This window comes from Schistocerca nitens, chromosome 1 (genome assembly GCF_023898315.1).
Source record: "Schistocerca nitens isolate TAMUIC-IGC-003100 chromosome 1, iqSchNite1.1, whole genome shotgun sequence".
Classification (NCBI taxonomy): domain Eukaryota; kingdom Metazoa; phylum Arthropoda; class Insecta; order Orthoptera; family Acrididae; genus Schistocerca; species Schistocerca nitens.
In genome coordinates, this window is record NC_064614.1 from 826,744,266 (window position 1) to 826,759,450 (window position 15,185).

The 15,185-nt window shown below is 36.5% G+C and overlaps 1 protein-coding gene across 2 annotated transcripts in view; it reads right to left on the reverse strand.

The window, feature by feature from the left end:
* Positions 1-15,185, reverse strand: part of LOC126262789 (syntaxin-1A) — a 351,940-nt gene that overhangs the window by 9,533 nt on the left and 327,222 nt on the right. For both annotated transcript variants that reach the window (XM_049959613.1, XM_049959640.1), the window contains one exon: positions 3,176-3,270. In XM_049959613.1, the coding sequence (XP_049815570.1) occupies positions 3,190-3,270 (81 nt within the window). In that variant the 3' untranslated portion in view covers positions 3,176-3,189. The remainder of the gene's footprint in view (positions 1-3,175; positions 3,271-15,185) is intronic.

The following is a 15,185-nucleotide window of genomic DNA, read 5'->3' on the forward strand; positions in this document are numbered from 1 at the left end:
ACTTATGAAACATAATTGAGAGTTAAGTTTGTGCACAACATCTTGCATGGGAAACACTTTAGCAATTGTGGATAGCTAAAGAGGTAGTATGGCTCAATATTTCTGCAGGGGACTTTCAATGACTCATTGAGTCCATCCCATGTACAGTTTCTGCACTATACCAGGCAAAAGGGGGTCTGATACAATATTAGGAGATATCCCATGACTTTTTGTGACATGAGTGCACCTTACTAGATTTGGAAAGAGATGTTTTTCATAACATTCTATTTACACACAAGGGTCACTTTGATACCCAAATCCATATCTACATCCACATCCTCATCTGATCCTTCCTAATTTTATTTTGCTATGTAATATCAAAAAATTCTTTTGGGAATTGTTCTCTGCATTATTTATCCATCACCACTCTGAACTGCACACTTGAGTTCCATTCCTAGCACAGCCAAGAATTTTTCTTTCATGGAAGTGCACTCAGTCTCACAAAGCAATCTGAAAGAGAAGTAATTGGCCAGTTCAGAAGCTTATGTTGACCACTGGCAGAACAGGCTGCTGATCATGACCCACATTTCACCCGTTTCTTGCATCACTTAGGAAGAAGTAGACACAGAGGTGAGCAGTGTGTGGTCCCCTTGGACTGATCATTGAATTATATTATTTATCCTGCATTTTAATGACTTACTTAATATCCATTGGTCTACAGTGCTTTCAGCACACACTTTTAATGGATAAATTTTAGTTCCACTTTTGATGGTAGTGTTCCAAAAACCAAAATTTATCCATCTTGTTACAGGGTCCTTCTACCAACAAAACAAAATATTCTTCAATGTACTTTTTACTGGTTACTTCTTTCATTGCCATATATTGTGCTGTATCTACACAATCATGTTCTCTCTTATCAATATTTACACCCAGCCTTCAACTTATATGCTCTAAATATAATATTTCTGATTATTCAATAAAGAATTCTCCTTCTGTAAGAACACTGGTTTTTATATACATATTTTACTCTAGTATTTTAGCAGGTATTTGCAGTTAGTTTATTGCATTGTGTAGCTAGAGTCAGCCCAAACAAAAACACTGCTCACGACACATTTCATGCAACGCCCAAAGTTAACGGAAAGCATCGGTTGTTTTCCTATTAGAAGTAAAATGATTTTTAAAGCGGAATTTCACATGCACAGTAGGTAGAATAGTCCAAAGTAAGTCTAGTGTGATATTAATTTTACTGATACATATTAACAGAGACGTAAAACATGGATTACTCCAACAACAACTGAGTAGTGCTGCTGCTATGTGGCAGCAGACAGTGTGGGGCAGGACAGCGCACGAGTCGCTGCTGTGGACTACTGGTTACTTTCCTAACACCCTGTTAATACATATCGATAAAACAAATATCACACTACACTCATTTCAGACTGCTCAACTGAGTGGGCCAATAAAATTACACTTCATAAATAATTTTGTTTGTAGTGCCAACTCCAGCTACACATTGCAAAAATGAAATTACTAATATCTGTGGAAACATAGATATTGCACCTGACAACTTTTAGGAGAGACATTCTCAATTCAGTTTCCTATTTGACTACATTTTTTTGCTTCATCGATATACTTTTTAATGAGGCTGTTTAACAAGCTGTGGTTTTGTTTTTGTGCTTTCCTTAGTGAGAGATCTGACTCTGCTGCAATCATGTTTGTGTAAACTTTTAATACCACAACAACATACACTGATTCTGCCTCCTTAAAAGAAATACTTGTCATAGACATTTATGGAAAAGCTCTGCTATGATTAAAACAAATTAATAAATATTCTTGCTGCCACTTGACTTCTTGGTGTCCCCCCCCCCCCCTTTTTTTCTATATTGTTGTGGTAATGAAACTTTCAGCTGGACCTTATCCACTACTGTATTGACTAGAAAACTTCCCTAATATGCTCTGGCAGTTAAGTGAAACTGATTTCTTCAAACAGACCTTTACCATTTCCTTCTATATTGAATCTTGCTACACCTCTTCCAACTATTCCTTTTACAAATTCCTTCTCAATACTCTATTAGAATCTGTTATAAAATACTCTTTTATATTTGACCAACCCAAGAGACTGAGTTATTCCAATGGCCATCAAGTTCAGACAAAACCTTCATAATCACTTTAAAGTCTAACTCAATAAGGACAGTTGGATCTAAGCCGAAGTAGTCAACTGATGTGGTGTTATGCCTTCTACCCATCTTGTGAAGCATTATGTTTGGGAATAAGCCCAAACCAAACATAAAAACTGTCTGTCTGCCTGTCCCCAAATATCAAAGCATTAAATAACATTACTCTGTTACTGTTATTACCAACTGCTTCATATTCTTTCCCAAATGATGATATTCAAAATCTGTCATGTTAGTAGTTTTTGAACCATAAAACGTATCCAAGTTCCACAGCTTCAGTACTACCATAGTCACAAAGCAATTAATGTGCTCTTCACAGCAATATTCATTAAGTGCAGTTTGTGATTTTACTTTCATTTTTTGTGTATACAGCCTACATCTTTTCTTTTGCTTGATCTACAATAATATGAGAAGAAATCTACCAATCCAGGATTCTCTCTTCGATTTTTTGTTTTCCCGGTACTTCTTTGGTAAGAATATTAAACCTGCTGATATTTCAACTAGGTGCTTCACTTTTTTTGTATTGGTATTGAAAGCTTTCTCTTTTTTATTTGAAAATGCTTCTTGTATTTTAATGAAATAAAAGTTTTCATTTATATACCTGGTTCTATTACAGCAAAATAATTTTGCTTAATTTGAAATGCTCACCTATGTGCATACTCAGTATCCCCCATCTGTTTAGCCTAATGTGGATCTCTCATACTTAAGCAATATTCCAGAATAAGTGATACCGGTTTATCAAGTATACCACTTGGTTTACCAAAGATTCAGCCTGTGTGATACAAGTTTGTGTTCCCATATCATTGTCATTTACCCGTACACTGAATTTTATACCTCTGACATCTTCTATATCTGTAACCATATTGTTATGAAGAAATAACAAGTTATAGAAACAAAAGGATCAATGATAAAACTACAGAACGAAAAGAAGTTATTAACATTAAGTCACATTTTAGAGACTGTGAAACAATTAGCATATAACAAAATATTTGAGATATATAGTTTAGTTATGAAAGATAACTTACACTGAACAGTTGATTTACATTCCAAAGTAACTTCCTACAGTGGAAACCAGGATGACTACGAGAATGGCCAAGCAGATCATAATCATGATCTTCTTCTGCAAATTCACATAAAAATTATGTTATTTTGAAGTGTATGTAAAATAAACATATCACAAATAATTATGATAATATGATTAAATCAGTCCACAAATTAAGTGACACGAAAAGTATGTATAGCTTTTAACCTGTAGCACTATTATCATAAATATTAAAAGCTGTACTAAAGTAAGTAAAATCTACACAGATGTACTAAATTAAATAAAGTTTACACTTTGTAACAAAGGCAAACAAAAGATAACTCCTGTCAATGACAATCTGAGAGTGGGGACAAATAAGTATATAAGCTGATGTTGGTGATATATGACAACTCAAATTCTGGGAAGAATTAGGCAGAAATGTCAAATTAATATTAACATTCAGAGCAAACACATTACCAGTAAACAAATAATTTCTTGCAAACTCTATTTTGCAAATTCACAGCTAAACTACAAACTCTGATGAATTAAATGCCTTACTCAAGTTGTGTGTGTATTTAAAGTCATGATAAAATGAGAACAGAAAAACGGATAGAATAGGAGACACACAGCACTACAGTTATTAGCATCCATATATCCATACTAGATAAAATCTTCATGCCCCCCCCCCCCCCTCCAATACACTAACAGCAAAGGACCTTCTCACTATGTGTAGAAGCAACAAACAGGTGTGGTGAAGACAACAAATAGCTTAACTTTCATGGGGAGTTAGTAAGGTATGGAAGCAATTTCATCCCATAAAAAATACTTGTGACTTGCTTCAGCAGTCACAGTATTCGTGGTACTCCACAGCTTTCTAAGCAGAATTAATAAGATAATTCATGGCATACATAACAAGCATATGCAGAAATAAAATGGAGTCTTTCTCTCCTGTGTCAAGCTAACAGTGTATACCAAACACAAAATACAGCATTTCTTGGCAAATTTAACTGATAACAGTTTCTCACTATGAAAGAAAAAAGTGTGTTCTACATTTGTGTGGTGTAATGAGACCACATTACTGATGAGACCAACAGGTCTCTGAAATAGAAAAACATGATAAAATTGTGTTCTTTAGAAATAACATTAGCAGCAAAGTTAACATAAAATGTCACTTATATTGGGTAAATATTGAAGGGGTACTGAGTCAAACTGAGGAGGGAAGAGTACTATGGCACAGCTCGATTAAAGGGAGGCACATGCGGATGGGATACATCATATGGCACTAATGGAGGAAAATGTGGGCAATAAAAATTGTAAAGAGAGACCAAAGTGTGAACACAAGAAGCAGGTTCATATGGAGCTAGGTTGCAGTAATTATACAGAGATGAAAATATTTGTACGGGGCGGGACAGAGAGCTGTATCATATGAATTTTTGTACTGAAAAGCAGCAGCAGCAGCAGCAGCAGCACCTGTGATATGTACATCACACTGGTAGCAGTATTACAGTTTTCTAAAATATGTGATTCACATCAAAGCATCACATTCATTTAAGTATTTACAGTACAAACCAGGTTGCAAGCTAACATCTGACAGAACAAACCACAAAAGAATCATCCAAAAGTCATATATTACAAAGTCAGATTATTCAGTGGAAACTGTGCAAAGTAAGGAATAATGTTGATACTATATTGTGACAATAATCACAAATAAGCAACTAAGCCTTAAACAAAAAATGTCTGATTTAATATTATAAACAGCAATCAGATACATCAACATCCGTACAATTTATATCATCTATAGATAGATAAATAAATAATAAGAAGTAACATCATGTTTCCTGGCCATTCATTTATGCTAGCCTCTTTCAATGTAGTCACTACCACCACACAGGCAGGAAGGGTTTTTTTGTTCAGCCTGAAGATGGACTTTTCTTTCCCTGAAGCTCCTAAATTGGTTCAAGCTGATTAGGCTAATTTTAAACGTGAGTAAATTCGCCATGAAGGTCAGTGTTTTTCAACATCCGTTGCTGAAAAGGCTTGAAAGTGCTGCCCAAAAGCAGCACCTTACAGCAGCTCAGAAAACTGCCAAAAAAATTTCCTGCATTCTGCTCCTGATTCAGACTGGTTGGCAGGACAGAGAGTTAAATAATTTCAGTACTGGTGCTCATGAAATTGGATGGCAGCCATCACGGGGTAAAATTGTGTGCCCTCAGAGCATCAATATTGTTTTCAGTGAGTGTATTGCAGAAGAACTTTGAAGAGAGTGATCTTTCATGATCAACTGCAGTACACAAAATTGAGAGATTCTGAAAATGCATAACTCTGCATGGATGTGGATTTCTGTTTGAGCTGTCTAGTGTTTCAAACCAAGTGTTGCCTTTAAGTGAGTTTGCATGTGCTTGGCAGGTGGGGGCAGTTGCTAGCTGGACAGTAGTGTTTGAGAGAGCAAGCCAGACTTGCTGAGGTTTAGTAGAAGCCAATGAATTGAATTATAAGGGGTTGTCAAATGAAAATGAGAAAGAAATAAGTAAAGTGCTTATTATTTCAAAAGTAATCACCATACCAGTCAATACTTCCCACTGTGAGACAAGACGGTCAATGCCTTCACGGAAAAAAATGTTTGGGATTGCCTACAGAACTATGATTGTGCAATTGCATGCACGACTTCCTGCGAAGCAAATTGGCAGCAGCGAATATCTCCAAAGGGCTCCAAAAATATGGAAATCGTATGGGGGGAGAAAGGGAATGTATGGAGGGTGTGTAACAGCTTCCCAGTGAATCTTCTGCAGTGTAGTTGATACAACTTTGGCAACACTTGGGCGGGCACCTGGGTACAATCATGGTTCTGTAGTCACCAGTAAACATTTTTCCATAAAGACACTGACCATCTTTTCTCACAATGTGATAAATGTATTAGCAGTTATGGCAATTACTTGTGAAATAATAACCAGTTTACTTAATTTTTCTCATCTGCCTCATTTTCATTTGACTACCCCTTATATATTTCTTCCTGTGGAAATATGAAAGTGATATTTTGGTGTGACTTTCTCTACTGACTTTGAACTGTATTCCTGTTTTGTTGGTGTGATTGTCAGTGGGAGTTGCTACGAGTCAGTTGGAGACAGTGTATTGAACTGTGGTCAGGAGTCTTTCCAGAAAGTATTTAGATAGCTTCAGGGCTTTTAATGATTGACTTTGGAGTTGTGAGAGGCTTAACCTTGTGTCGCAGGTCAATGCTAGGCTGGCAAAACTTATTTACATTGATTGGTAGTGTAGAAGAGCAGAGACTTAATCTGGATCTGCCAATAAATGTTTTGAACTATATCCATAAAGCAGTAAGACACACAATTTGTCTTGCAAACAGCACATCACCAAGACTGCACGAGTTATGGCCATGGCCATGAATGTGGCTGTGTGTGAAGTCACAGAAGCCTGAAGCATGGATGAAAGAAATGTTGCAACTCTGCCCCCTCTTCTGAAACAACCAGATAATTGGGACGTATAATCCTAAAAAGTGAATCCACAATTCTGATATTTATGAAAATATAAACAATGTAAAGAGATTGTGTGTTCATATTTCTGACTATTTGCTCAAGACTTTAGCACCAAAGTCCATCTGCAATAATAATTTTTACAAGATAGTAACTTCATCTCAGTCAAAAAATAATAATATGCAGGGAAAGTGGTAACATTTATATCAGAAATGCTGATAAAGATGAACTAAATTGAAAATTTTATCCTTCTGCTATTTTAGTCAGCTAAAACTTTTTTGTTGCTATTGTTTTGGAAGGGCATTAATGATTCTTCTGGTTAACTGGACTTAATGTTGAACTTTGCAAATAGTTCAAAGAATGGAAAAAAATTCTGTTATAGTTAGCACATTGTACATATGTCAAAGAAAATATAAGAATATTGACTACATTTTGAGAATTTCAATAATAAATTAATTACAAAATGCAGATGATACTTGGCCATGGGCAAATATTTTTGCATATCGAGAGGATATCAAGTTAATTTTTCATTGGGCATATTAGAGGGTCAGAGGAGAGAAATTTGTGGTACTTAAATGGTACTGTATCTATTGTAAAAGAAGTGGATCCCTGTGATTACCAAAGAGACCAAAGAGAAGGAGCTACAGGTACTTATCATTTTCCTGATGATTCAACTTTAATTCTCATCAAGGGCTCCTTAAAATTTTGGAACTGACATCACAAGAAATGTAACTGGCCATAGCTGCAAAGAAGTGTCTGTTAATGTTCAGGATGGTAGAGAATGACGTTTCATCATCTGATGTTGGAATAAACCGTATCAACTCCTCCAGTACAAATCTCTTAACAGTGTGATACATATTATTTCTGAAATAATTTCCCTTGTTATGTTGGGGAATAAGTATATCACTATTTGTATGTGTAGTTTAGCTCAATAGAAACAACAGAAAAAGCTGCTTACAGGGTGAAAACTCCAATGAAAGACAAATTCATTGCAGATAGTATTGTATACAAATATGTAGCACCAAGATTTGAACATATTTTCAGTCCCATTCCTAATTACAAGTTACCAGTGCAGAAATCTCACACTTTATGATGACTGTTTTTGACTCTGACAGACTTACTGTTTTCTTTACTAACACTTTAGAATGTGTCCATGCGTTGACCATGGACGACTGTAATCTCATATCCTCCACATAATGCAGATGATCATCATCATCATATCTAATGAAAAGCATGAGCTTTGCAATCTAGTCAATCAACTCCTCACAATTTCAAGAGTTTAAATGTCATTTACATAATGCAAGGAACTAATGTACTTAAAATAAACTAGATAATCATATTTTGATCTTCAGTTGAATCCAATAAGTCAGGTTCACCACATTTTTCAGAAATGTTGTCTTCTATGGCAACACAATTCCTTTTTCACTAAAATTTTGGCTGTATCTATGAACCCATTACCTGATTTGTTTCATCATGTGGTGATTTGTTCATGTAAAAATATTAGTATTTTTGTTTGTAGCTATGATACTTCTGTGATTGTGATGATTATGACACAGAGTAGGTATCCCACCAGAGGACAAGTGGGTGTGCGCACCATATTCACATTATCCAGTGTCATTCATATATTCCAAAAGAATGTCATGGAAATATCCCACTTTTTTTTCCATTTCAAATTTTACAATGACTCTAGAGTTCAGACAATCAAGGGCCAGTCAGTGACCTTGGAGCTTAAACAATTGAGCAGCATCCAGTGACAATGGCCCTCACATGATTATAAGCTGCCCAAAAGCGTTACCATGCTGACAATATTAAGTAGGGCATCAAGAACATGAGCAGCAATGGCTCACAGGGATGAGATGGACCTGTATCCGTGGCTCATCCCAGGTAGTACATATATAGTACGACACAATGTCTAACAAGCATGCTGAAGAAACCTGAAGATGGCCCGTAATGGGAAAATTTGAAATCAACCCTATTACATCAAAACTGTAACCATAATGAATAATCAGTACTGCCTATGTAGTAATTTTTTATTTATTTTTCATTATGATAGAGAAACATGTCACAATTAAGATATAATAACTGTCGTTTATGGATAACACACTCAGCCTGCAGCTCAAAACAGCCACAGATTGTGGTCTATTCCACTATTCTGGATTTTAAGTTCCAGGAAATTTTTGAGGGTTCCAAAGTAACATTAGCTGTTTTAATACAATAAATGTGTGTACTCTCACCATTCTGCTTCACAAGCAATCATCTAACTGTGAGCAAGTTTTTGTACTTCACTGTTACTTTGAATAAAACTTAATTCTGCATGTTTTAATAAGACCAGTGTCTTGGTATTCATTAGGTCTTGCCTGTATTTACTAAGGTGGTAACATGTTTTCCATTTCATATGTACCAATACATTTACCAACAGGTGCTAAACAGATAACCGACCTTGTGATTAAGTGATGTTAGAAATAAGAAAAAAATGGATAGCTGAGGAAGAATAAGAATTCTGCCCCAACTCTAACAGAACTGGCCTCTCATGGAACAAATGCATTGTAACTGTAACAGTCATAGAACTGAGGTGATAAAGAATCTTAAGAACAAACTTTTTACATACTGTATATTGTATATTGATTTCTATGCTCTCATAAACAAATTATCTGTAGCTCGTTTTCTAAATAATCAGCAATACAATGATGCAATAATTTTTATGTCTGGAAACATTATGAATCATCCATACATCTGTGATCACTGTAGTATCTACTAGCATACTGCTCCTTACATACTCTAAACAAGGGAAATTAAAATTTCTGCATGTTGTGTTGTAGCAGCATACATTGTACACAAAACAAAACAAAAATTAATATGATGAATTTGGAAGTGAAAGAAAAACAAAATTTACTAATAAAAAAGCAGAAGGATATTAAATGGCAATGTTACATCTAATATGACAGCCAGTGCTGTGAAAGTAGCAACTGAGTTTTTACACATGTAGAGAATACACTGCGATTAAAATCAATTTTGACAGGAACTGCAAACACATTACTCATGATAGAGTTGCTACTGCCAAATCGCTCATGAACAAGTGCTAAACCTGGTCTACTTTTGTTCCCCTTCTTATCAAAGGACAAGGTTACTTTTTGTTCATATGGAGAAAACACACACACACACACACACACACACACACACACACACACACACACACACAAAGAAAAGAAAAGAAAGAAAGGGTTCAAATGGCTCTGAGCACTATGGGACTTAGCATCTGAAGTCATCAGTCCCCTAGAACTTAGAACTACTTAAATCTAACTAACCTAAGGACATCACACACATCCATGCCCGAGGCAGGATTCGAACCTGCGACCATAGCGGTTGTGCGGTTCCAGACTGAAGCGCCTAGAACTGATCAGCCACATCGGCCAGCACACTAAGCAATGTGTAGAAATCAGATTGTCTTCTTACAAATGTGAAATGTGGTGAATGATCTGTAGGTTTTCAAAATCGCTTTAGGTTCCACATTGTTTCAACGGCAGAAACAATTTTTCCTACAGGGAAATCTTCTAGTACGGTAATGCCTAAACCCAAAGTTAGTTTGATGAGCATGAGAATGGAATTACTCATCTCCTCTGGTTTCCGCAATTGTTTAATTTTAATGTTAATAAGCTATTGTTATCTGTATTGTAAAAAAATAAAATCAAGGGTCTTTTATCTGCATCCAGGTTCTTGCATTTCCTTAAAATCTGGTTAGGTGTTTCATAATGCAGGTAACAGTATCTCAAGGGCATTGTCTATGAAATAAGTTATATGTACAACTGTGCTTCTGAACACTTCAATAATGTTGGTACAGTTGACTCTCAATAATTTGATGTCCAAAGGATGCCAGAAAGGGTTCAGTTTAATGCAATATTGACAGGTCATGGAAGAATTAAGAAAAAGTAGTTGAAATAAGGGTATCCCATACCATAATAAAGCTAAAAATCCTACTATAGTTTTAACAATATTTGTATTGATTTACAAATAAAAGCATGAATTACAGCTAAAATTAAAGGAAGTTGATTTTTATCCATTTTATCAATTTTTATTTGTTTTAATATTTCAAACAAAAGGTAAAATCATTTCTGAAAATTATCTAAGAAAACTACAATTTCATTTTGCGAAGAAATGAGTGATCTTTTGCACATGACTGGTCAAATATGCTTTCTCCTGCAACACTAAACAACGTAGTGCAGAGATTAGCATACTGGACTCTCCTTCAAGAGGATGATGGTCCAACCCACATCCAGCCATCATGAATTACCTTGAAATTTCCTGGTAGATTAAATCTGTGTGCCGGGCCGAGACACGAACCCAGTTCTGCAAGGTTCGCAGGAAAGCTTCTGTGAAGTTTGGAAGGTAGGAGACGAGGAACTGGCAGAAATAAAGCTGTGAGGACAGGGCACGAGTTGTGCTTGGGTAGCTCAGATGGTAGAGCACTTGCCCATGAAAGGCAAAGGTCCCTAGTTAGAGTCTTGGCCTGAACACAGTTTTAATCTACCAGGAAAATCAGCACACACTCCACTGCAGAGTGAAAATCTCATTATGATTTAGCTTTCTTGTAATATCCCTAAAACTGCTCCACATAAATGCCAAAATGGTTCCTTCAAAAGGGCGCAGCTGATTTCCTTCCTCATCCTTCCTCAATGTGAGCTTGTGCTCTGATGACTTTGTTGTCTACAGAAGGTTAAACTCTAAACTTCCTCCCTTCTATTGTGACTGAAATCAAAGGTTCATCATCAGTTACTTCCATTGTAAGTGCATACATGCACAACATTTCTATGGAGGATGCATTTTCTGGAGCCATAGATGAAACTTGTACTGCTTCTCCTTTGTCTGTTTCACCCAGAACAGGCAAAATTTCAGTGTCAATCAGAGCACTGCAGATTTTCACATGATGATCAAAATGTACAATATCATCAAATGTCACATTTTCTCCTAAGTCAAGAAGGCTCAGAGTTCATTTCACTGTTCTCCTGTTGAATAATGGGAATGTTTGAAATGAGTAGTGGCAGCCATGGGCAGGAGGCAGCACTGCGGGTTCAAGACAGTTAGCAAGTAAACAGTCCGCCATTTCAGTAATCATGGATCAGTGGAATCGACAACAGCGTGCATTAGCCATAAAAATGTTTTATAAAAACAATGATAGTTTGGTAGCGTCACAGAGGGAGTTTCAACATTTTTATAAATTAGGACATCATGATGCTGTTCCGTTGAAACATCTGATAAAATGTTGGATTAATAACTTTGAAGAGACTGAATCTGCCCTCAAGAAGAAACCAAAAGGACAACCAAGAAGTGTGCATTCTCCAGTGAACATTGATGTTGTACGTGAGTCTGTCTTACGGAGCTCAGTGACGTTCAGTTCGCAAGCAAGCAGTAGTGGTTGGAATGTCACGGGACAGTGTTCGCAGAATGCTTCATCTTGATTTAATATTTCATCTGTACAAACTACAGATGCAACAGCTGAAGGACAACGATTATGATTAGGATTCTGTCACCAAATGATGACAAAAATAAATGACGACAATGAATTTCTAAACAAGTTGTTGATGTCAAATGAGGCACATTTTCATCACACAGGTTATTTGAATAAACAGAACTACCGTTACTGGGCAAACACAAATCGTAATGATGTTCATGAGCGCCCTTTTCAGGCTAGTAAAATGACAATATGGTGTGGTGTTTCATCACATGGGATTATCAGACTGCATTTTTTTGCAGATGAACAGGGAAACACAATAACTATCAATGCCGGTCGTTACATGGAGATGTTATGAACTTTTGTTACACCTGCATTGAAAAACTTTCTAAACGTTAAAGAAGCCTGGTTACAACAGGATAGAGTGACATCACACATTACACGGCAGTCAATGGCATATGTGCGAGAATTGTTTGGAAACCATGTGCTCTCACAATTCGTAACATTCCCAGGCCCCCTAGATAGCCAGATTTATCTGTCTGATTTTTTTTTTTGTGGGGCTACCACAAAAGCAACGTCTACATGACTCAACCAAGAACCCTGGATGAGTTAAAACAGAGAATTCAGGATGCAATTCACAGTATCCCAGCTGAGATGTTGCAGCGGTCAATGAGGAATCTCAGCAGCAGATTTCACAAATGTACTTTACAGGATGACACCATCTAAAGGATGCAATTTTAAAAAAAATGACAAATGCCATCAATGTTTTGTAAATGGCAAATTTGTAAGGTTTCAATTAATATGAACGAAATTTCTTTACTTCATCACTTCTAGTATTATTGGAGTGCGGAAATGTTCCCATTTTTCTGTGTCACCCTGTACTTACATGTTTCATTAGCCAAGCTTATCACTGTCAAAACATGTTGGGCCTTTGACTATATTTTCTGTGGTAAAAGTTCTAGAAATGTGTAACTGTGCCTTGATCAAGTAGTTGCAATTTTTAAATTAAATTCATATTACCCAGAGCTGGTTGGTTATTATGAACTGTGCAGTTGTCAAAATAAGCATGATTTCTTGCCTCTGCTTTTTTTCTGATTCTTTGTACATGCTCAGCAGCCATCAACCAAATCAGTTGTCATACATGCTTTTTTTAGGAGCAGCAAAATGCAGAAAACAGTTAGATAGCTTTGAAACATCAAAGGTTTGCAGTTACTGCTATCAAATGAAGCTTTAGTTTCCGAGACCCATTCACGTTCATTTCAAGCAACAGCATTTCTTTTTCTTTGCTTTGTTTTCCTCCATGGTGTTTTTCATCTTTAAAAGTCAATGTTCAGTTGAGAAGACACTTTAAAGATAGAAAAAAGTACAATTTTGTCAGTACTGAACATGTTACATATGTTTCAATTTGCCAATAGGCTTTCTCATTACCTTTTACATGCTGAAAAAACTGTGTCAACACTTCCTCCAAAAATCTTCTCAAAAATGGTGTTATATTTTACAGTTAGTGTATCACCCCTCACTAGCAGCGGACTTGTCAATGCCCAGATCACCAGATCATGAAGTTCAAAGTGCTGTCTTCCACTGTAACACAAACTAAACCAATGAAGCTAACTTCACCTGTTTGGAAACCTATTGCATCCAGTGTCAAGAGGATGCAAACACAAATGTGTAGAGTTGACAAATTGGCAGCAATTCAAATGTACAATGAATAAGGGTACCCACAGAGAAATGCCAGCAAGGGATGGGAAGGAACACCAGGTGCACTCATTATATACTCCTGAAGATCGCATTCAACATGTTGAAGTGACTATTCTGGCAGCCATTGAGGGAAAAGGTACAACCAACTGTAGATTGTGGCACGCATTGGAACAAACAATACCTGTCATCTGGACTCTCAGGTTATATGTGTACTATTCCAGAGACTGGCAGGGACCAGTCTTACTCATTGAGTTCCAACAAAGCCCACATTTTGCAGCATTGTAGCCAGAACTGGTTTCACGTTGAATGGAACCCAGGTAGCTGACACACTGGCATGTACACATGTTTTTTTAAGGTTAGGTGACTTTCCATCCAGTCTGTGTAACAACAGCTGTAGGGGGACCCTTAAATTTCAGTACAAAATGCAAATATATACCCCCTACAGGCAAAATTATTAAAATGCTAGTGACTAACTGCAAGAGCATTTGCAACAAAGAGGCTTAGTTTGAAGTGTTTCTAAAAAGCAGTGGAGCTCACATAACACTATGTACAGAAAGTTGGTTAAAACCTGAAAGTGATATCAGCGAGATTTATGGACAAAATTTATGTATATATTTGAAAGATGGGCTAATGGTAAATGGAGGTGGTGTATTTGTTATAGTAGACAAGAAACTCAAATCCACCATGACAGAAATGTAAACTGTATGCAGCATAAACTTACAATCACATCCTTCTACTAACCAACAGACTCAACTCCATATATAACAGAAAACTTCCCAAATCATACCGTCATCAATGGAGGAGACTTCAATCATCGAACAATAATATTTTGCAAGTGGTGGGCATGACAAAGAGGTCTTGTGAAACATTACTTAACATGTTCTATGAGAGCTACCAAGAACAGATTGTTCAGAAGCACCATCATGATGGAAATGTATTGGACTAACAGCAACAAATAGACAATCTCTTTGAGAATGTCTATGTAGGTATGGATATCACTGCCCATGAGGCAGTTGCAGCAACAATGATCACCAAAATATAAAGAGCAAATATAACAAGTAGAAGGATTTATATGTTCAGCAAACTAGAGAAAGAGGTAGTTGTGCCATATCCCAATAAGGAAATCTAAACATTTAGTTCTAGAGAGGAGCATGTAGAACTGTAGCTCACATTTAGAAGAATTGTTGATGACACACTTGAAAGATATGTACCTAGCAGAACAGCTCATGATGGCGTACAGTCACCTAAAAGAATCTTCTGTAGAAACAAAGACTACCACATAACAGGTGTAAAACAAAGACAGGGAGAACAGAATGAAATGCATTTGGCTGTTAAGAGGGCAATGTGTGAAGTCTTTAAAGACTACTGAAACAGAATAT